Source organism: Pseudophryne corroboree, chromosome 11 (assembly GCF_028390025.1).
Source record: "Pseudophryne corroboree isolate aPseCor3 chromosome 11, aPseCor3.hap2, whole genome shotgun sequence".
In the NCBI taxonomy this organism is placed as follows: domain Eukaryota; kingdom Metazoa; phylum Chordata; class Amphibia; order Anura; family Myobatrachidae; genus Pseudophryne; species Pseudophryne corroboree.
In genome coordinates this window covers 171,469,323-171,491,568 of record NC_086454.1, presented here as the reverse complement: position 1 = coordinate 171,491,568, position 22,246 = coordinate 171,469,323, and the positions used below count along the sequence as shown (strand labels likewise).

The 22,246-nt window shown below is 44.1% G+C and overlaps 1 protein-coding gene across 1 annotated transcript in view; it reads left to right on the top strand.

The window, feature by feature from the left end:
• Positions 1-22,246, top strand: part of LOC134970068 (cathepsin W-like) — a 116,575-nt gene that overhangs the window by 27,545 nt on the left and 66,784 nt on the right. The window contains exons 3-4 of the mRNA XM_063946163.1: positions 15,309-15,422; positions 16,750-16,889. Of these exons, the coding sequence (XP_063802233.1) occupies positions 15,309-15,422; positions 16,750-16,889 (254 nt within the window). The remainder of the gene's footprint in view (positions 1-15,308; positions 15,423-16,749; positions 16,890-22,246) is intronic.

The following is a 22,246-nucleotide window of genomic DNA, read 5'->3' as shown; positions in this document are numbered from 1 at the left end:
CTGGTCACGTGAAGCTGAGTTATCTTTTCAGGCCTTGAAACAAGCCTTTGTCTCAGCCCCGGTCCTCAGACATCCCAACCCAGAATTGCCTTTCATTGTTGAGGTTGATGCCTCGGAGGTTGGAGTAGGGGCTATCCTATCTCAGAAGGATCCGGATTCTCTAGAATTACATCCTTGTGCCTTTATGTCCAGGAAATTCTCATCTGCTGAATCCAACTACGATGTTGGTAACCGGGAATTACTGTCTATTAAATGGGCTTTCGAGGAGTGGAGGCATTGGCTTGAGGGAGCAACACATACCATTTCAGTTTTGACTGATCACAAAAATCTTCAGTACATTGAATCAGCTAAACGGCTGAATGCCCGGCAAGCTCGTTGGGCTTTATTTTTTACTCGTTTCAAGTTTATTATCACCTTCAGGCCAGGTTCCAAGAATGCCAAGGCGGATGCCCTGTCACGCAGTTTTCTTCCAGTTCATGATAACAGTCCTGTTACTCCCATACTTCCGTCTTCAGTCATTCGGGCAGGCCTCACATAAGATTTATTTACCCAGTTAAAGCAGCTTCAACATCAAGCTCCTGGAAATACTCCTGCTGGTCGTCTTTATGTCCCTGAGTTTTTGAGAGCAACTGTTTTGACAGAGTTTCATGATAGCAAAGTTGCCGGGCATCCGGGGATCGCTAAGACTTTGGAATTAGTCTCCCGCTCAGTATGGTGGCCTGGTCTTTCCAAAGACATTAAGGAGTTTGTTTTTTCGTGTCAGGTCTGTGCACAGCATAAAGTTCCCCGTTCCTTGCCTATCGGTCAACTTATGCCCTTGAATGTTCCTCTCAGGCCATGGTCTCATATTTCCATGGATTTTGTGGTGGACCTCCCTCTGTCAACCGGATGCCGAGTCATATGGGTGGTAGTTGACCGTTTTAGCAAGATGGCCCATTTCATTGCTCTTCCCCGATTGCCATCTGCCCAGGGATTGGCAGTTTTGTTCCTCCGCCATGTTTTCAGACTCCATGGGTTACCCACTGATATTGTTTCTGATCGGGGTCCACAATTCATTGCACAATTTTGGAAGTCTTTTTGTGCCTCTTTAAAGATGAAATTGTCTTTAACGTCTGGCTACCATCCCCAATCCAACGGGCAGACTGAGCGAGTTAATCAATCATTAAAACAATATTTGCGTTTGTACTCGGCCAAACTCCAAAATGACTGGTCCGAGTTTCTTCCGTTGGCGGAGTTTGCTTACAATAATGCCTGTCATTCCTCCACCAATGTGTCTCCATTTTTTACAGTTTTTGGTTTTCACCCCAGAGCTAATTCCTTTTTTCAACATTCCTCTGTCTCCTCACTGACCTTGACCGCTCATCTCAGACTCATTTGGAGAAAAGTGCACCTTGCTCTCAGAAAAGCGGCATTTCGGGAGAAAAATTTTTCTGACAGGCTCCGGCGGCCGTGCACTTTTAAAGTTGGAGATAGGGTGTGGTTGTCGACTCGCAACATTAGACTTCGACAAACCTCAGCCAGATTGGGCCCTAAATTTATTGGACCATTTCATATTATAAAAAAAATCAATCCAGTTGCTTTCCGGTTACGTTTACCAAGAACTCTCCTGATCGGAAATACTTTCCATTGCTCCCTGTTGAAACCATACGTTTCTTCCAGTAGATTTCCTCGGAAGATCTCTCAGGGGAAATCATCAATAGATGTACAGGGTCAGCAGGAGTTCTTGGTGGAGAAGGTTCTCGATTCCAAGTTGTCCCGGGGTCGGCTTTATTTTTTGGTACATTGGAGAGGTTATGGTCCAGAAGAAAGGTCTTGGGTCCTGGATGAGGATCTCCATGCCCCGAGGCTCAAAAAGGCATTTTTTCGAGAATTTCCTCAGAAACCTGGCCTTAGGGGTTCCTTGACCCCTCCTCAAGGGGGGGGTACTGTTAGGCGCCGAGGGTCCGCCCGTCAGTGCGGCCCGGCGCCTAGCAATTAGGGACGCCGCATGCGGACAGCCGCCGGCTCCCTAGCAACGCTAGACGCCGGGCGCACGGAGCCGCTCAGACCCTAGCAACGGGGACGCCACTGTCGGACCGCGTTCCCCGTTGCTGGGTCTAGATTAATCACCTCATTGGTATCCTGGCCGTGCAGCATGCAGCTGCACGGCATGATTGTTAATTACCCTGTCTGGCTCCTGATTGGAGAGCTCCCAGTTAAAAGCACTCTCTGGACTTCTCACAGACGCCGGTAATAGCTTCCTGTTTGCTGTGTCTGTTGCAGAGAGTTTTCCAGTCCTGTCTATCCGGTCGTTCCTGTCCTCAGTGGTCCAATACTCGGAAGTTGTCATCTTTTCCTGGAGTCCTGACCGAGCACCTTTAACATCCTGTGGTGTTCGTGAGTCGCGGCGTAGCCGTGTGTTGCGGCTTGACCGCTTACTATTTATTATTTGGTTATATTGTGTTTCGGAGCTTTTGCGGAGGATTCCGCTCCCACGAATCCACTCTGGTATCCAGCGGTGCTGGATAGGAGTAACGGATTTGTGGATTTTTGGTTGTCCTTTTCCCTGGCGGTTTGTCCGCACATACTTCTGGTTTAAGTTAGTTAGCTTGTAGCCCCTGGCCTGGTTGCTTAGTCAGAGGGCCCCTTGTTATCACCCTGTCTCGGATTTCCCTTTGTCTCCCATTAAGACCTGAGGGGGCATCGGAGTTGGGCAGACATAATCCGCCCTTCAAACGCGGCTGCCATGGGCTCAAGCAACCATAGTCTCGCAGGGGATTTCTGATAACACGGGCAAGACAACGGAGTTAGGGCGCCAGGGGTTACTAGGCTTTCCTGCTCCCGTAACCAGCATTCCATTCCAGTACTCTGACCTCCGTCATAAGATCACCTCTGGTCAGACGTACTGGTATCATAACACTGTATAAGGACTCTATGTGTTCCACTGTTACTCTTACTTCCTGGATATTCGTTTCAAGAACGGCTATGTTCCACTTCCTTATTATGGGATCGTTCCTTCCTCTTATTAAAGTCAATAAGGGTGTTATTTAGAAGGAAAGCTTGATGATAACAAACAATAAACATATAAGACGAGTCTTAATGTCTTTATACATACTTATTATTAGTAAACAACACAAAAACATTTAACAGTTCACAGTGTACTAATAGTGTGTATGGTAAGTATAATCGTATGTTGTGCACAGTATACTGTGTGTACACCTCTTTAGTTATCATCCTTGATTGTAAATTACATTGTTCATTTATGAACATTTGAGGTATCATGTGCCTCATGTCTTTGTCATAAATATTATGCTAAGAGGCGGACCAAAATCGTTTTTACGATGGTTCTGTGACATGTGAATATCTTCTTAAATGTATAAACCTACTCTTAACTGCTTACTTTTTTAATATATAACAAATGTAAATGATCCATATGCTGTTCTTTGAACCCTGTTAATCTGATGGGTTCCTAGTATTTTTTGTTACCATTTTATTTTACGAATTGTTACAAGTTCATCCTGTCTATGTATTCTTCTACCTGGAGAAATGACCTGATATACGGAGTAAGTAATGTGGCACAATGCAAGGAATCACCATTATGTATTAGTCTAGTGTATACATACCAATACGGTGGAGGGGTCATCTAATAGGGGTGTGTACATCCCTTAATCGCTGTGATAGTACTTCCCTCACTTGAAAAACTGTCCTTGCCTCGATTTTACCTTTAGTTGTGTCTCAGGTTATCAAGGGGGGCCCTGGTGGAGGGTATCTATTAATTACTAGATGGCTGAGTCTAGGGTAGTAGCTCAATAATCAGTTAGGTATGAACTACGAAGAGTCATCTGGAATAGTTCAATAAACTAGGTAATAATATCTTGATGGTCCTTATTGGTAATGTCGGAAGAAAGCCTTTCATTATTTATTTTAGAAAGGGTGTCAATTCGAAATCGACATTAAGCCCTTTGGGTGTTAAAGTGCCCATCTGATATTTGAAGTTTTTTTCATTTTATTTCATGTTTTTTATTTGTGTGTCCCGTCTTCTTGTCTGTGTTTACCGGTAATAGGTACTACTCTGCATCCACATACTTTATTTATTATATGAAATTATACTGCAACGTCTCAACTTAGAGATACTTTTAGTAGAATCATCCATATCATATATGCACACGTTATTGCAATACCAGAATTAATTTGAATAAATTCACTATATTTTTAATTTATACAGTTTCCTGCATTTTTGTCCTAAAAGTTTTAGCAGGGAGTCCCCCCTACATACAACCCATAGGGCAGGGACTGATGTGAATGGCGAAATAGTCTCTCTAAAGCGCTGCAGAATATGTGTGCGCTATATAAACAACTGGTAATAATAAATACATAATGGCTTCATTGGGCAGATGAGTGGCCAGAACATAGTACCTGTCAGGAATCGACTCACCACAGCCACGTCTGTCCGTCGGTGCGGACTCCGTCCGGGGTCCCTACGTTCTGCTGTCGTCCGCTCCTCTGCCGCCAGACGTCATCCTGGGCCTATGAACGCTCCTGTAACAGCGGGCGTGTGAGCACGCCGCGTTCCCGCCGGGCCGCGGCATGGGCGCCGCCATGACAGTCTCCATCGGTCAGAGTACGGCGGCCAATCCGGAGCTTGGCCGCACCTCCTTGTCCCACTCCAACCAATGTCTGCACAGGGTATATCAGGAGCTGCAGGATGAGCCTGTGGTTGTCCTGAACTTTGTGTCACTCCTGCGACCCATGTGCCTGGATTCCTCCGTGTTCCTGGTTACCTTCCTGGATCCTCCGTGTTCCTGGTTACCTACCTGTTCCTCCATATTCCTGGTTACCTTCCTGCACCTCCGTGGAACTACAAGCGTCAGCAACCCCTGCATCTGTATTTGGCTCCACACCTAACTACAACCGCAGTGTGCTTCAGCCTCTGCAGTAGAGACTCTCTCGAGGTGCATTCCATCACCTCACCTGTGAAGCAGCTTGCTAGCTGCCTGTGCTTAACGAACAGCACTGTGAACATTTACCTGAGTCTCCTGCATCTGCTACCAGGTTGCTATACATTTATTTACCATCTCTGCTGGCTCCACGTTTTAAACCATTCTGGTTCTCACATCAGTGAACTTATTTACCATTTCCTCCATAGACTCTCAGCTTCCAAGCTGCACCATTTCCATTGCATACTTTTTATTGTTTATCCCTGCACGTTATTCTGCTGCCATATTGTGTGAACTTTTATGTTAAATAAAACACCATTGCGCTGATGCGCAGAAACCCAATCCAGCCTCCTCACTTTTTCCATCCTACCTCCACTGACCCACTAGCGCCCCCTCCGGGGACACAAGCAAAACCGAACCTGACAGTAAGTTCAGGACCCATGGACTCGGACGGTGGTCAGAGTGTGGGGTCAGGGGCCTTACAAAATCTGGTCTCCCGCTTGGATGGTCAAGAGGCTGTGCAGCAGCAGATGTTCCAGTTTCTGCAAGGGATGTCCTCCCGGATTGATACACTACAGCAAACCCTGCCTAGTGTACTTGCTACTCCAGTTCCAGTTACCCCAGCACCTGCAAGTGCTGTGAGTTCTTCTACGCCGGCTGCATCAGCTCCAGTGTGACGCTTGCACCTGCCTGTGCCTAGCAAATATGATGGCAGTCCGAAGCTATGTCGCGGGTTCCTTAACCAATGTGAAATCCAGTTTGAATTATTATCACACAATTTCCCCACGTCAAGATCCAAGGTTGCCTACATTATCTCACTGCTCTCTGGTTCTGCCTTGAGTTGGGTGTCTCCTCTGTGGGAACGTGCTGATCCTCTGATGAACAACTACGCTGAATTCGTGTCAACCTTCAGACGTATCTTTGACGAGCCAGGTCGTGCAACATCAGCCTCTGCAGACCTTATTCAGCTTCGTCAAGGTACCCGGAGTATGGGACAATATGTCATCCAGTTCCAGACGTTAGCCGCAGAGATTCAGTGGAATAATCAAGCCCTGGTAGCAGCCTTCTGGCATGGACTTTCAGATCGGATCAAGGATGAACTGGCAACCCGCGATGTCCCTGAGCAATTGCCTGAACTGATTTCTCTATGTATCAAGTTGGACTCTCGCATCCGCGAACGCAACAGTGAGTGTGCTCGTAGTGAGCCGCGCAAGTCAAGAATGGTACCTTCAGTACAATTTCAGCCTCCACCTTCTGATGAGCCTATGCAAATTAATAGGTCCCGCTTAACTCCTGAGGAGCGGTCAAGAAGACTCCGTGAGAGACTGTGTCTTTATTGTGAGGCTGCAGGTCACCAGATCAATTCTTGTACAGTGCGTTCGGGAAACGCCAGATCCTGACTTGTAAAGGAGGAGTCAAGTTGGGATCTTCTAGACAAGCTCCTTCAAACCAAGACCTCATTCTTCCTGTGACTTTAGAGACTACAGATGGTCTTCAGTCTGCATCTGCGTTAGTGGACTGTGGAGCCGCAGGAAACTTCATCACTCAAGCTGCGGTGGATAAGTTTCGTTTGCCTATCTGCGAACTCTCATATCCAGTCTACATCACTGCAGTAGATGGGAGCCGAATCTCCAAGGGGAATATATCTCACCAAACCAGACCAGTGGTTCTGGGAGTCGGGTTCCTGCATTCTGAATTAATAAAGTTTTTAGTTATTCCTCAGGCAACCCAGGAGTTCGTGTTGGGAATGCCCTGGCTCCAACTACATAATCCGCAGATTGATTGGTCTACGTTACAACTCACTTCCTGGGGTTCACATTGTCGCCAGTCCTGCTTAGCCCAAGTTTGTCCTATCAAGTCTTCTGAAGTCAAAACCCAGTCAGATCTTCCTGCGGCTTACCAAGATTTCTCTGACGTCTTCAGTGAAAAGGCCGCTGATGTTCTGCCGCCCCATAGAGAGTAGGATTGCCCCATTGACCTCATTCCCGGCAAGAAACCACCAAGGGGGCGTACCTATCCGTTATCCGTTCCTGAAACTGAGGCGATGAGCGACTACATCAGGGAGAACTTACAGAAAGGATTTATTTGTCCCTCATCTTCACCCGCTGGTGCGGGCTTCTTCTTTGTTAAAAAAAAGGATGGAGGATTACGTCCATGCATTGACTACCGGGGTCTCAATGACATTACCATCAAAAACAGTTATCCATTACCACTCATCACTGAATTGTTTGATAGAGTTAAGGGAGCCCGCATCTTCACCAAGTTAGATCTCCGCGGTGCCTACAACCTCATTAGAATCCGTAATGGTGACGAATGGAAGACAGCTTTTAATACTCGAGATCGTCATTACGAGTACCTGGTAATGCCATTCGGGTTGAGCAATGCCCCAGCAGTGTTCCAGCACTTTGTTAACGAAATCTTCCGTGACGTTCTGTACAAATACCTCGTAGTTTACCTGGATGATATCCTCATCTTCTCCCAAGATATCTCTTCTCATCGTCTGCAAGTCCGTGAGGTCCTCCGACGTCTTCGTGAGAACCGTCTCTACGGCAAATTATCCAAGTGTACCTTCGAAGTCCCCTCCATACCCTTCCTGGGGTATATAATTTCCGGATCGGATCTCCAGATGGACCCGACAAAGTTGGAAGCCATTGCCAATTGGTCCATTCCAAGTAGTCTCAAGTCTATTCAGCGATTCCTGGGATTCGCCAATTATTATAGGAAGTTTATCCGAGGATTTTCAACTCTCATCGCTCCTATTACCAACTTAACTCGGAAAGGGGCAGATCATTCCAACTGGTCAGAAGAAGCTTTAGCGGCATTTCAAAAGATCAAGCTGGCCTTTATGTCTGCTCCAGTTCTGTCTCACAAAGGGGGCGACCCGGCACCGGTCTGAAAATAGTTTTTGATTACAGAAAAACCAAATTTGGACAATTTTCAAGTAAAATCTTTAATATAATGTCCAGTTTGGGGGTGCGCCCAGAGCCAGTGACATATGCATAAACAAAAGGGAGAAAGAAGAAGGCTCTTGTGTGGGCGCACTCATTAATGGTAGTTAAATAACTAGAATGAATAACACTAGGTTGATTAGTCAGCAGATAAAACAAAATTTATTTGGAAATATTAAGAATATAATTGCCCCTGGTTGAGGAGATGTGAATGATCCCAGATAAAAATGTTCTGGTCCTGCCTCAGGAAATGAGATGGAGAGGGGTAGAGACACTGCAAGTCATAAACCCTTTCTCACCCGGCCAGTACAGATGATCTGTATTAATGAGATCAATTAAGTCAATTGATTTTAGATTCTGTCATAATCCTAATGAAGGAATAACAGCTGTTATGGCAATAAGTAATAATAGAAACAAATCAAAGGATATACCAGGGTAAAGAAAGAAAAGGATAGGAACAAATGGTGATGCTGCTGTTGGAGTCACATACCACACATCATATGCAATGATTGATGTTCTACAACACTGAGTATTCCCTGTGAGTCTCCACCTCAGGTACTAACTCAGCCCACACTGTTTCGCTTCCAAGATCGGACGAGATCGGGCATTAGCAGTGTGGTTTGATAGTAGAAGGATTTGGTCAGACGTCCAATGAGAGTGCACCTATATAGGGGGGGATAATTAGCTGGGTCTTATAGATACAGTGTGGATCTGCTTTTTGTGTTAGACAGGAGACATCAAGTCCCACACCGGTGGTATTGTGTCCCTGGATCACAAATGAGAGTCCACGAAAAAGGAAGATATATAGATTTATGAAAAAAACGAAGATATATAGATTTATGAAAAAAACCCTAAAAAGGATAATGGAGATCAATTAGGCTGTAGTTATTAGGAACGGGTGATAAAAATTACCCGTCCGTATAGATACAAATGGATAAAGAAACACGGATCAAGAAATTTTTTTATATATATGTGTACATTGGTACTGGTGTAAGGAACAGAAAATATGTCAAAGATAATTGTAGATACAAATAAATAGTACTGGTATATGCAATGAAATAATCACTGGTGACATGGGTGTCATTAGAAACACTTTGTGTGAATTGGAGCTGTTATAATCTTTAGGATATAGGGAAATAGACATGAAATTCTCATATAACCCATGCAGCAATATGACAACAGGATCTGCAGGAGGAAAGTCAAAGAAGAATGCAGTATTTCTTTCCTATAAAATGCAGTTTTTAATCCTGATGCAATAAACTAAGATGCATAAGCCTGGAAAAAGGCATAAATGAAGCTGCACGGATATAGATACAATTTCTATGACAGCTGGGCAAAAATTAGCCCAAAATGGCAGGATGGAATGATCTGACCTGAGGCTAGGAGTGAATCACTTGCAGTTGGACAAAACAGGACCCATTGGAATGGAAAACATGTTTCACCCCTGTGGGGCTTGCTCACCCACAGGGGTGAAACATGTTTTCCATTCCAATGGGTCCTGTTTTGTCCAACTGCAAGTGATTCACTCCTAGCCTCAGGTCAGATCATTCCATCCTGCCATTTTGGGCTAATTTTTGCCCAGCTGTCATAGAAATTGTATCTATATCCGTGCAGCTTCATTTATGCCTTTTTCCAGGCTTATGCATCTTAGTTTATTGCATCAGGATTAAAAACTGCATTTTATAGGAAAGAAATACTGCATTCTTCTTTGACTTTCCTCCTGCAGATCCTGTTGTCATATTGCTGCATGGGTTATATGAGAATTTCATGTCTATTTCCCTATATCCTAATGATTATAACAGCTCCAATTCACACAAAGTGTTTCTAATGACACCCATGTCACCAGTGATTATTTCATTGCATATACCAGTACTATTTATTTGTATCTACAATTATCTTTGACATATTTTCTGTTCCTTACACCAGTACCAATGTACACATATATATAAAAAAATTTCTTGATCCGTGTTTCTTTATCCATTTGTATCTATACGGACGGGTAATTTTTATCACCCGTTCCTAATAACTACAGCCTAATTGATCTCCATTATCCTTTTTAGGGTTTTTTTCATAAATCTATATATCTTCGTTTTTTTCATAAATCTATATATCTTCCTTTTTCGTGGACTCTCATTTGTGATCCAGGGACACAATACCACCGGTGTGGGACTTGATGTCTCCTGCCTAACACAAAAAGCAGATCCACACTGTATCTATAAGACCCAGCTAATTATCCCCCCCTATATAGGTGCACTCTCATTGGACGTCTGACCAAATCCTTCTACTATCAAACCACACTGCTAATGCCCGATCTCGTCCGATCTTGGAAGCGAAACAGTGTGGGCTGAGTTAGTACCTGAGGTGGAGACTCACAGGGAATACTCAGTGTTGTAGAACATCAATCATTGCATATGATGTGTGGTATGTGACTCCAACAGCAGCATCACCATTTGTTCCTATCCTTTTCTTTCTTTACCCTGGTATATCCTTTGATTTGTTTCTATTATTACTTATTGCCATAACAGCTGTTATTCCTTCATTAGGATTATGACAGAATCTAAAATCAATTGACTTAATTGATCTCATTAATACAGATCATCTGTACTGGCCGGGTGAGAAAGGGTTTATGACTTGCAGTGTCTCTACCCCTCTCCATCTCATTTCCTGAGGCAGGACCAGAACATTTTTATCTGGGATCATTCACATCTCCTCAACCAGGGGCAATTATATTCTTAATATTTCCAAATAAATTTTGTTTTATCTGCTGACTAATCAACCTAGTGTTATTCATTCTAGTTATTTAACTACCATTAATGAGTGCGCCCACACAAGAGCCTTCTTCTTTCTCCCTTTTGTTTATCCAGTTCTGTCTCAACCAGATGTAAACAAGCCATTCGAGTTGGAGGTGGATGCCTCCACAGTAGGAGTTGGAGCTGTTCTCTCCCAGAAGGGAACTGATGGGAAGATTCACCCTTGTGGATTTTATTCTCGTAAATTCCTCCCTGCAGAAGCTAACTATTCCATTGGAGATCAAGAACTACTAGCGATCAAGCTGGCCCTTGAGGAATGGAGGTATCTCCTGGAAGGGGCCAAATTTCCGTTCAACATCTATACGGATCATAAAAATCTGCTTTATTTGAAGGCAGCCCAGTGCCTCAATCCTCGCCGGTGGGCTATGTTCTTCTCTCGTTTTAACTTTAAGCTTCATTTCCGCCCAGGTTCTCAGAATATCAAGGCAGACGCTTTATCCCGATCTATGGAGTCCGAAGAGGAGACGTCCGACTCGGTTCCGCATTCCATCCTGAGTCCAGTGGTATTTGCTTCGTCTCAAGTTTCTCCTGCTCCACCTCCTGGTAAGACTTTTGTTTCCCCAGAACTCCGTTCCAAGTTGCTGTCTTGGGCTCATCAGTCCAAATTCACTGGGCATCCTGGTGTCCTGAAAACTTTCAAGTTCCTCTCTGAGACATACTGGTGGCCGAAGATGAAAGTTGACATCAAAGATTTTGTGGCATCCTGCCCGAAGTGTGCGCAGCACAAGACTCCTCGACAATCTCCAGCAGGTCAGTTACAACCATTATCTGTTCCCAGCCGTCCCTGGTCACACTTGTCCATGGATTTCATCTCTGACCTTCCCTCTTCTCAAGGATTCAATACCATCTGGGTTGTGGTTGACAGGTTTACCAAAATGGCCCATTTTGTACCACTCCAGGGTCTTCCTTCCACACCGAAGCTTGCCCAAATCTTCCTACGGGAGATTTTCCGCTTACATGGACTACCCACTGAAATTATATCTGACCATGGAGTTCAGTTTGTGGCAAGATTTTGGAGAGCCCTTTATTCTGCCATGCAAGTCAATCTCAAGTTTTCGTCAGCCTACCACCCTCAGACGAATGGGCAGACGGAGAGGGTAAACCAAGAGTTAGAAAACTTTTTAAGACTTTATGTTTCGTCTTCTCAAGATGACTGGTTGGACCTGCTCCCATGGGCTGAATTTGCCCACAATTTCCGCTACCATACTGCTACAGAAACAACTCCGTTCTTTGCTGTATATGGACAACATCCCCGTGTTCCAGATTTTCAAGAATTTCCTCACATTGATGTTCCTGCTGCCACTGCAGTCTTGAGTCAGTTCTCTTCAACCTGGAGGAAGATTCATGCTTCTCTCAAACAGGCTTCTAGCCGGTATAAGTTCTTTGCTGACCGCAAAAGACGTGCAGTTCCTAGCCTGAAACCTGGTGACAAGGTTTGGCTTTCCACCCGAAACCTTCGTCTTAGAGTCCCCTCGATGAAATTTGCACCACGTTTCATCGGTCCCTTTCCCATCGAAAGAGTCATCAATCCTGTGGCCTACAAGCTCAAGTTACCACCTTCTCTACGAATACCTAATGCCTTTCATGTCTCTCTCCTCAGACCGTTAGTCCTGAATCGCTTCCAAAGAGCTCTTCCAGTCGGCCCCAAAGTACGAACTCAGCGGGGCGTGGAGTTCGAGATAGAGAAGATTCTGGATTCCCGTTGCCGGTACGGTCATCTACAATACCTTATCGACTGGTCCGGTTATGGTCCTGAGGAGAGAAGTTGGGTAAATTCGTCAGATGTCCATGCTCCAAGGTTGGTCCGTGTCTTCCACAGAACTCATCCTTCCAAGCCACGTGGGTGTTCAGTGCCCACCCATAAAGGAGGGGGTACTGTCAGGAATCGACTCACCACAGCCACGTCTGTCCGTCGGTGCGGACTCCGTCCGGGGTCCCTACGTTCTGCTGTCGTCCGCTCCTCTGACGCCAGACGTCATCCTGGGCCTAGGAACGCTCCTGTAACAGCGGGCCCGCCGGGCCGCGGCATGGGCGCCGCCATGACAGTCTCCATCGGTCAGAGTACGGCGGCCAATCCGGAGCTTGGCCGCACCTCCTTGTCCCACTCCAACCAATGTCTGCACACCAGGGGGTATATCAGGAGCTGCAGGATGAGCCTGTGGTTGTCCTGAACTTTGAGTCACTCCTGCGACCCATGTGCCTGGATTCCTCCGTGTTCCTGGTTACCTTCCTGGATCCTCTGTGTTCCTGGTTACCTACCTGTTCCTCCATATTCCTGGTTACCTTCCTGCACCTCCGTGGAATTACAAGCGTCAGCAACCCCTGCATCTGTATTTGGCTCCACACCTAACTACAACCGCAGTGTGCTTCAGCCTCTGCAGTAGAGACTCTCTCCAGGTGCATTCCATCACCTCACCTGTGAAGCAGCTTGCTAGCTGCCTGTGCTTAACGAACTGCACTGTGAACATTTACCTGAGTCTCCTGCATCTGCTACCAGGTTGCTATACATTTATTTACCATCTCTGCTGGCTCCACGTTTTAAACCATTCTGGTTCTCACATCAGTGAACTTATTTACCATTTCCTCCATAGACTCTCAGCTTCCAAGCTGCACCATTTCGATTGCATACTTTTTATTGTTTATCCCTGCACGTTATTCTGCTGCCATATTGTGTGAACTTTTATGTTAAATAAAACACCATTGCGCTGATGCGCAGAAACCCAATCCAGCCTCCTCACTTTTTCCATCCTACCTCCACTGACCCACTAGCGCCCCCTCCGGGGACACAAGCAAAACCGAACCTGACAGTACCAATTCACATTACATTAGAGAGAAGGGTTGCAGCAGCCTGGGCAGAGAGAGGTTCTGCCGAAGTTGAGACAGGAAGAGGTGCTGCAGCAGCTAGGGCAGAGAGAGCAGCTGCAGCATCTGAAGTAGAGACATATGCTACAGCTTCCAAAATAGAGAGAGGTGCTGCAGCAGCGGGGGCCCGGGAGTGGTGCTGCAGGAGAGAAGTAACCCTTCTGCACAGCTACAAGCAAACAGTGAGACATATAAAGAGGGCGGGCAGAGCTCCGGCATGTGACAGCTGTCAGTGTCTCCTGCTGTGCCCTCCGGCCTGCCCTGTTCCCTATCTAGTCTCAGAGTCCGACTCAGTGTGCGCCCCCTCTGCTTCTCCTCCTCCTGTTCTGTGGCTGCCAGTGGCCCACGGGAAGGGTAGGGCAGCACGCTCTCTAACTTTTTTGGCGCCCGGAGCTCACAACATGGTGACATTCTGTGGCTGCTATAATATATATGGTGACATGCTGCTGCTGCTATAATGTATGTGGGCGGGATGTACTAAATGGAAAATGCGTTAAACCCCAGTTTACCGCATTTTGTAAATGTACAAGCCCCAGCCGCCGGGTCAGCACTGCGGAGGGGTTTGCCAACTTTTGCTGGCGATACCCCATAGAAGCCTATGGGCTTCTTTCCGCAGCGTTGGTATGAGGGATCCGACCGGATCCCTCCCAGCATGCCCCGCGGCCGCCCCGTCATTCTGCACATGCGCAGAATGACACAGGCGTCCGAAACCCGTAAGTCAGGGAGACACCAGGGATTGTGAAGGACTGCTCTTATCGGAAGAGCTGTCCTTCGCAATGCTAAGTGCATATGAAAGTACATATGCACTTAGCATCATGACGATAGGTGGCGATGTCACACAAAGAAAAAATGCCCAAATTATGGGATTTTATCATTTTTTATTGATTTAATAAACATACAGATCCAAAAAACCAAAACACGAGAACCAGTTTTGACAAAACCAAATCCTAAACCCATTGACGAATTAGAACCAAAACCAAACCCAGCAAAAATTGGCCAGCGCTCATCTCTACTGATGTCTACTGTAAACAGAGATGCCGGTTTACAGCAGACATCAGATGACTTGTGTCAAAGAGCAGGAAGCCGGCGATCAGATGGCAGGAGTCACAGAGGAGCTTACCAAGTCACCGAACAACAGACCGGGAGCTTGTATATTACTATTTTTTTTAAACAAAACTTTTATTTATTAAAAGTGATCATTCGGCTGGTCTTATGCCGACTGTCGGGATCCCGGCACGCAGTATACCGGCGCTGGAATCCCGACAGCTGGCATACTGACACTTTTTCTCCCTCGTGGGGGTCCACGACCCCCCTGGAGGGAGAATAAAATAGCCGCGCCACCGTGCCCGCAGCGGGCTCATTTGCGCTCGCCACGCTGTCGGTATGCCGGCGGTCGGGCTCCCGGTGCTGGTATGCTGTTCGCCGGCATACCAAACTACACCCCGATCATTCTGTGCTCTTATTAGACACACATGGCTGATAACAGATGCTGGCTCCTGACTCTGCTCTGCCTGTGAGAGCAGAGAAGGAGCCGGTGAACCAGAAGGAAGCTGAGATAATGCTATCTCCTGGTAGCATTATCATAGGGCTGCTTCTGGTATTTTTTTTACATTTATTTTTTTTAGTAAATTTGGACAGATCGAATTTCTTATTACAAGTATGGGAAATGCGAATGAACAAGAGGGCAACTCTGCACTAGCACCATTGTCCAAGAAAGTCACTCTGAAGACAAATATGTAGTAACCAGTATGCTGTCATTTCCCTCACTCCAGAGTTTCAGTATCGGCTGTCTGTATTTTCCAATAACCTGCAGCAAGCAAAGCGCCTCCAAAGGGAAGAACTAGGGACAGCAGAATATGGTGTCACCAAATTCAGTGACCTTACAGGTAAGTTGTCACTATAATGACATCTGATTGCTTTGTATCATGTCTTTCTTTTGTCTTCCTCAGAACATACATGATATTTACCAATACTTAGTCATCAGGGGTGCGTTAGGTACCGTAACCTCCTTCCCCTACTCCCTAACCCTCCCTGTCTGGAGCCTAACCCTAACTTCCCCTATTGGTGCCTAACCCTAAGCTCCCCCCGCGGTGCCTAAACCTAACCTTTCCTTACCCACAGCCTAAACCTAACCCTCCCCCTTAGTGCCTAACTCTAACACTCCCCCGGTGGTGCCTAACCGTAATCCCCACTCTCTACAGCTTAACCCTTACCTCTCCCACCCCACAGCCTAACCCTAGCTCCCCCTGGAGTGTGCATAATCCTCACCCCCTGTCCCTCATCCTAAACCCAAGGCGGCCGTTAATACTTACCTTCGGGATCCTGACTGTTGGGATTCCGTTATCGGGATCCTGATCCTTTCGGGATTTCTTCGTCGGTGTTCTGGAGGCTGTTGGGTTTCCGGTGTCGGTATCCCGGCTGCCGGGATCCAAACAGCCAGAATCCTGAACGTATACCAATGATATATGCTTTATCTTTAGAATAACTAAATAGGTCCGTTACTACATTCCTTCAATTGTAGGATTTATAAATGGGCCAGAGATTGGGAAAATACCACCTATGAGTGAGGCGGCAAAGTAGATGTACACTGCCTGAGAGGAATGTCATAAAATTCACTTACATCCAAATGTAAACAAGAGCCCATAAGTAGTTATATAGTAGTTTGACACATATACTGTATATACTCACAAGTGGCCATAGGAAACCTTATTTGAAATACATTGGAATCACTGTGCCTTATAAACAATGTAGGGATAGTATCCCATTTGGATTTTTATATCTCTGATTTTTTTTTCATTATCAAATATATAACAGCTACATAATGAGGGTACGGTGGAATCAGGGAGATTTCTAGAATCTTCAGGGAGATTGCTACTATTACAGGGAGTCTCCTTGACATTCAGGGAGAGTTGGCAAGTATGGGATGGGCCCCCTAACGTGCTATACGCCCTTTTGTCCTATGCTGGTTTCAATTGTTTTGCTTTGTCGTATTTTACTCAGTTTTCCTGCATGAGCCATCAGTTTACATGCAGTCATGAAATTGGTGCTGCCTGCCACATGATATAAACATACTGTATATGTATTTAGGTAATAAGGGACTTCATAGAGGTTTAGGCCAACAGACATTTATTCTATGCGGCAATTCCTGACATAGTAATCATGCCACATCTCTTTGCCGTCTTGCATATTCTATCATTTGCGACTTCTCAATAGCTGAAGAATTTAGGCGTTATGGTATATATTCCAATGGTGTCCTGGATTTACCCAATATTAAAGAAGCAACAACAGCGGCTACATTTCCAAAGAGCCGGGACTGGAGAACAAAAGGGGTCATTTCAAAAGTTAAAGATCAGGTAAGAAAAACACTGTCTGTGCCAATAATAACCATAAAGACAAATTATCAGTAATGTACAGAGCTGCAGGTGCCACAATAGCAGGTTTGGTATCATGGCACAGATTAGCCAGCTTCCTTGGCAGTAAAACAGGCCACCAGATATGGCTAACCTATAACATGTACAGCCCAGTAAAAAACTCTTTTTCCAATTTTACCCCATTATAAAACCATGCTGATGTTGGTGGGTCTGACAGATTACTTCAGATTTGATAACTACTTAACACCATACTTGCCTACTTTTGAAAATGCATTTCAGGGAGATTGTGAAAGTAAAACTTATCAGCGCGGACGTGTACTGCTACATCTGAGAGGCGTGTCATAAAATGACTTACATCCAAATGTAACTGAGCCACAAAATTTGTAAGATCTACTTGTTGAAGAAAAGACTGATATTTTACAGGATTTTTTTTGTGTATTGTGTTTTACAAGAGGTTCCATATACTGTAAGTGGCCACAAGAAACCTTTAATATGCATGTAGCCATAGGGTTCATTGTGCCTTATAATCAATACAGGGAAATGGCACTGAGGATCCCATTTGAATGTGTGTATCTCTGATATCTCTTTTTTTCAGGGAGATTGAGGGACTATTCAGGGAGTCAGGGAGATTGCTACTATTTCAGGGGGTCTCCAGCAGAATGAGGGAGGGTAGGTAACTATGCTTAACACTGAGTACACGGGTGCTGATAATTGGGTCCACTATAATTAGGCTGACAGTGAATAGATCAACCACATATTGTCAACATGCAAGGGGTCGACATGTAAAAGGTAGACACCTGAAAAAGTCGACAGGTACAAAAGGTTGACACAGTCAAAAGGTTGACATGGAAATGGTCGACACAGAAAAGGTTGACACAATTTGTTTTTGTTTTTTTGTGCCATTTACCATTTTAAACCATATATGACCCCAATTAGTGTACTGTGTCCCCAGGTCACTATTCCCAATTGTAGTCCAAGTGGATGGTAAATGATGAAAAGGTAAAAAACAAACAAACATAAAAACTACCCAAAAAACTTGCGTCGACCATTGTCATGTTGACCTTTTGTACCTGTTGACCTTAAGCACTGTCTACCATTTACATTGACCTTTTGTACCCATCGACATAATGCATGTCGACCATATGGGGTCGACCTATTGACTGTCGACCTATCATCCGGAACCCTGGATATACAATACACTGAAGACAAACACACAGCTGGAAAAGCAGAACAGAATTCTGAAGGTTAGTATAGCAACAATAGGGGGTTATGTGAATGGAAGCTGCTTTAGTGTTGCTCTGCTGAGGTGTAATAAAACATTGGGCCTAATTCAGACCTGATCACAGTAGCAAATTTGTTGTCTAATGGGCAAAACCATGTGCACTGTAAGGGGAGGCAGATATAACATTTGCAGAGAGAGTAAGATTTGGGTGGGTTATGTTGTTTCTGTGCAGGGTAAATACTGGCTGCTTTATTTTTACACTGCAATTTGGATTTCAGTTTGAACTTACCCCACCCAAATCTAACTCTCTCTGCACATGTTATATCTGCCCCGCCTGCAGTGCAACATGGTTTTGTCCATTAGTGTGCTTTTTTTGGTTTGCTAACAAACCTGAATATGGCCCTGAGTCAGCATGAAAGAATTGAGAATGTTTTTAAATAAGGTGTAAAATTAGTTTGATCATTGAAAATGATAATTGTGTTGAAACTTGAAAGGGGCAAATTTCATGTATTTGAGGATAAGGGGCTTAATTTAATAACAACTGGATAAGAAACAGCCAAACGGGACAATTTAGAAGACTCAGAAGAAATTCTTCTCAAGTTGAAACATATTTAGAACAAAGTAGCAACATGAAAGAAAAATTCAAACAGGATACAATGAAAACACTTTACAAAAAGAGATTAACAGTAATGCTCGTCTAGATAGGAAGGAACTTATATGCTACAAGCAAAAAGATACCAAGGATAATTACACCACAGCAATAATTACACAACTCAACAGTCAACATCTAGCCTTCGAAGCAATTTTAAATAAACATTGGCACATTTTGCACATGGATACCAAACTAAAACCATTCATAAAAAACAAATCCCAGACAATATACAAGAAAGCACAGAATTTGAAACAAAATTTAGTGAAAAGTTACACTGTACCAGCAATGGAAAAATCAAAAGAAAAAAAAATGGCAACTATTATTGCTTAAAATGTATATCTTGCAGAACAACTAAACAAATATCAACACAGCCAGTGAAAGAATTTGAGTCGAATGTAACAAAAAAGAAATACATGATAAAAGAAAAGATCACTTGTGACTCTGAAGGGATAATATACATGTTGGAGTGCCCGTGTGGATACCAGTATATTGGCCAAACTAAAAGAAAACTAAAAACAAGAAGATCAGAGCATATTTTACATATAAAACAGGCTCGGAAACACACAGTGTTTCAAAACACTATTTGGAATACCATAACAAAGATCCATTCAACCTTACATTTATAGGCATTCAAAAGATAAAGAAAAATTGGAGAGGAGGTGACATAATGTAAGATTCAAAAATGAACGAAACAAGATGGATTTATTTTATGAACACACTAAGTCCAGAAGGGTTGACTATCGCTATAGAACTAAATGCCTTTTTATAAATTCCTTTTATATATTTTATAGTTTATTTTACTAATAAAAAAACAAACCTTTTTTTTTATAAAATACCATATACATATTACATTTAATTTATTATAATATTAGAAATACGCATCACCTAATTTATATATATATATATATATATATATATATATATATATGCTCCACAATCAGCCGGCACTCGGGTACTCCAAATACACCGGGCTCAGGTGCTCCATCCAGTTCAGTAACACAGAATTCCCAGGATTAAGATGGCACTCAGAGACTTAGATATATGAATGCAAAAAGAAGCTGTATTTGAGATTCAACGTTTCGGGGTGCAACCCCCTTTCTCAAGAATACAAACAGCACAACACAGATACAACAAGAATACATAATAACTTACCCCCTATATACCTCACCAGCAAGTGCACAAGCGGCTCCCGCCGGCGTCCGCGTCCCTGTGCGAATCCTGGGAATTCTATATATATATATATATATATATATATATATATACAGCCCACGGTCGGCGGCACTCACGGCTCCCGCCGACCGTTTGCTGTGTTTGGAGACATCCTTGCTGGGGATGCCATACGGAGGGCACCGGCCTACTTTATTTGTACTACATAGTATGGAGTGCTGCTGATTACTACAGAGAATATATATATATATATATATATATATATATATATATATGTAATAGCATGCTGTAAATAATTATAAAGCCATGGATAAGAATTGTTAATAGTTATATATATACCATATATATGTATTTAATCTAAATGTGATTTCAATGCTGTTTGCGGGAGCAATATACTAATAGAGGGTCCAGCCAGCGCGAGAGTGCCATTGTATGTAGATACCTAAGGATCAGGAACATGCTGATGGGGAAGAGAGGGAGAGGGGGTCCACGAGACGAGAACAACGGCTGGGGGAGCGAGACAGGCGGTTGATGGCGCAGGAGCTGGGGGAGCGAGGAGGACGTTGAGTGGGCGGAGGAGAGAGAGCGGGACGGACAGGGAGGACGAGAACCGAGACGGACCAAGGGGCGAAGGAAAAGGGACATAGCCGGCAGCTTGATATCGTAACTCTGACAGAAGGGCCGTGGGATAACATCAACGTGATAGGTTGCTGTATCCGGAGTCCCTGGGAGTTAGGAGCGCCAGCTGTGACATTGGAGTAAAATGTAATGCCGCAAGAGACACTGATGCGGTGAGGTGACGCTGTGCTGCTGAGGGCTAGTTAAGTACCCTTTCCCTATACTGATGACACTAATAGCCGTCCTGCTCATTAAATTGTAAACTGCTGACAATATCCAGGTGACAAAGACAGTAAACGGGTTGGATACTCGTAATTTACATTGATTGCTCAACAAGGGTATAGAGGACAGACCAGGAGCCCCTGAGTACTCCGCAGTGACAAGAGGAATTTAGTATTAGTACCATGTAGGGGGCTATCCCTACTATCTCTAACCTCCGCTCCCCATCTCTAATACATACAAATTGCTGGGGGATGTCATGCATATAGCTTGATAGTGGTATATATATATATATCCAGTAATCCCTAAAGACTGTTAACCGCTCAGGGTGTTACGTGCCTACATCTGCATTTTGTCTCTGACACGTAAGTGCAGTCAGGTTGTAGAAAGCCAAATTGTTAGCATTATATTGCACGTGCTGGAAGACCTGCATAGAGACTCTACAAGCATAGGAAGAAACTGGACCTGTTAATTAATAATTATTCATTAACCACACAGCTTACTATACAAACTGATATGTAATGTAATACATGAATAGATATATGCCGTTGCAGTATAATGAAAGCGGATGTGGGATTAAAACAAAAGGTGCACATCTAAGTCGAAGTGGAATAAAACTTATTATATCAGATGTACTCTCCGAAGATCCAATATTCGGAAAGACTAATACCTCTTGAGCACCTGAGGTATCACTGTGGATAATGCTATGTACTCAATAGGCCTTCTATTATCAATTACCTACACTTGACCAATAAATTGCAATCGAAGTGATCTCCTATATTAAAAGAGACTAGCATGGTACGATTCAGTGGCAATTAGAGACAATATCTATCTGATACAAAGGGAAGGATCAAAGCCATTATTGGATGGTATCGTACTGTATTGAAAGTATTGATCGACTTGCCAGTGGAGAATGACCTTTTGTGGATGAAAGGAACTGGATCCAGACAGCAACGTATCGTTATTACCCGGGTATTTAGTAGTGGTTATACCGGTATATACCAAGGTTATGCAAGTTTTTTTTGGTACCAAGGTAACTTTTTTTTGTAGTGCATGCACTCATTATGTATAGGCTGGTAATAGGGGTATATTGGGGATGTGGGGCCTATATATGATCACCAAACACAGTTAATTCTAATACATAGAGTAGAGGAGAATTCTAACCCTAGAAGTTAATAAATAATAATTACTTACCGTAATAAGAGTTCGGTGTGATACGAGAAGTTCTTTCAAACCTGTAAGTGAACCAAAGTGTCTGTCATTGAGAAAGTTGGTAAATCCAAATATAATTTTTACATAATACATTCTACTAACATAGGGTTTTCCCAAGCGAACCCACTATAATTGCTCTAGCTTGGGTGGAGGCACTCCTAAATAGGGTAAATTACACATCTCTGACATATTCAGTATTGTACTCTGTGACAAAAACAGGGTTACATGTGGAGGCACTGCTGAGATCCA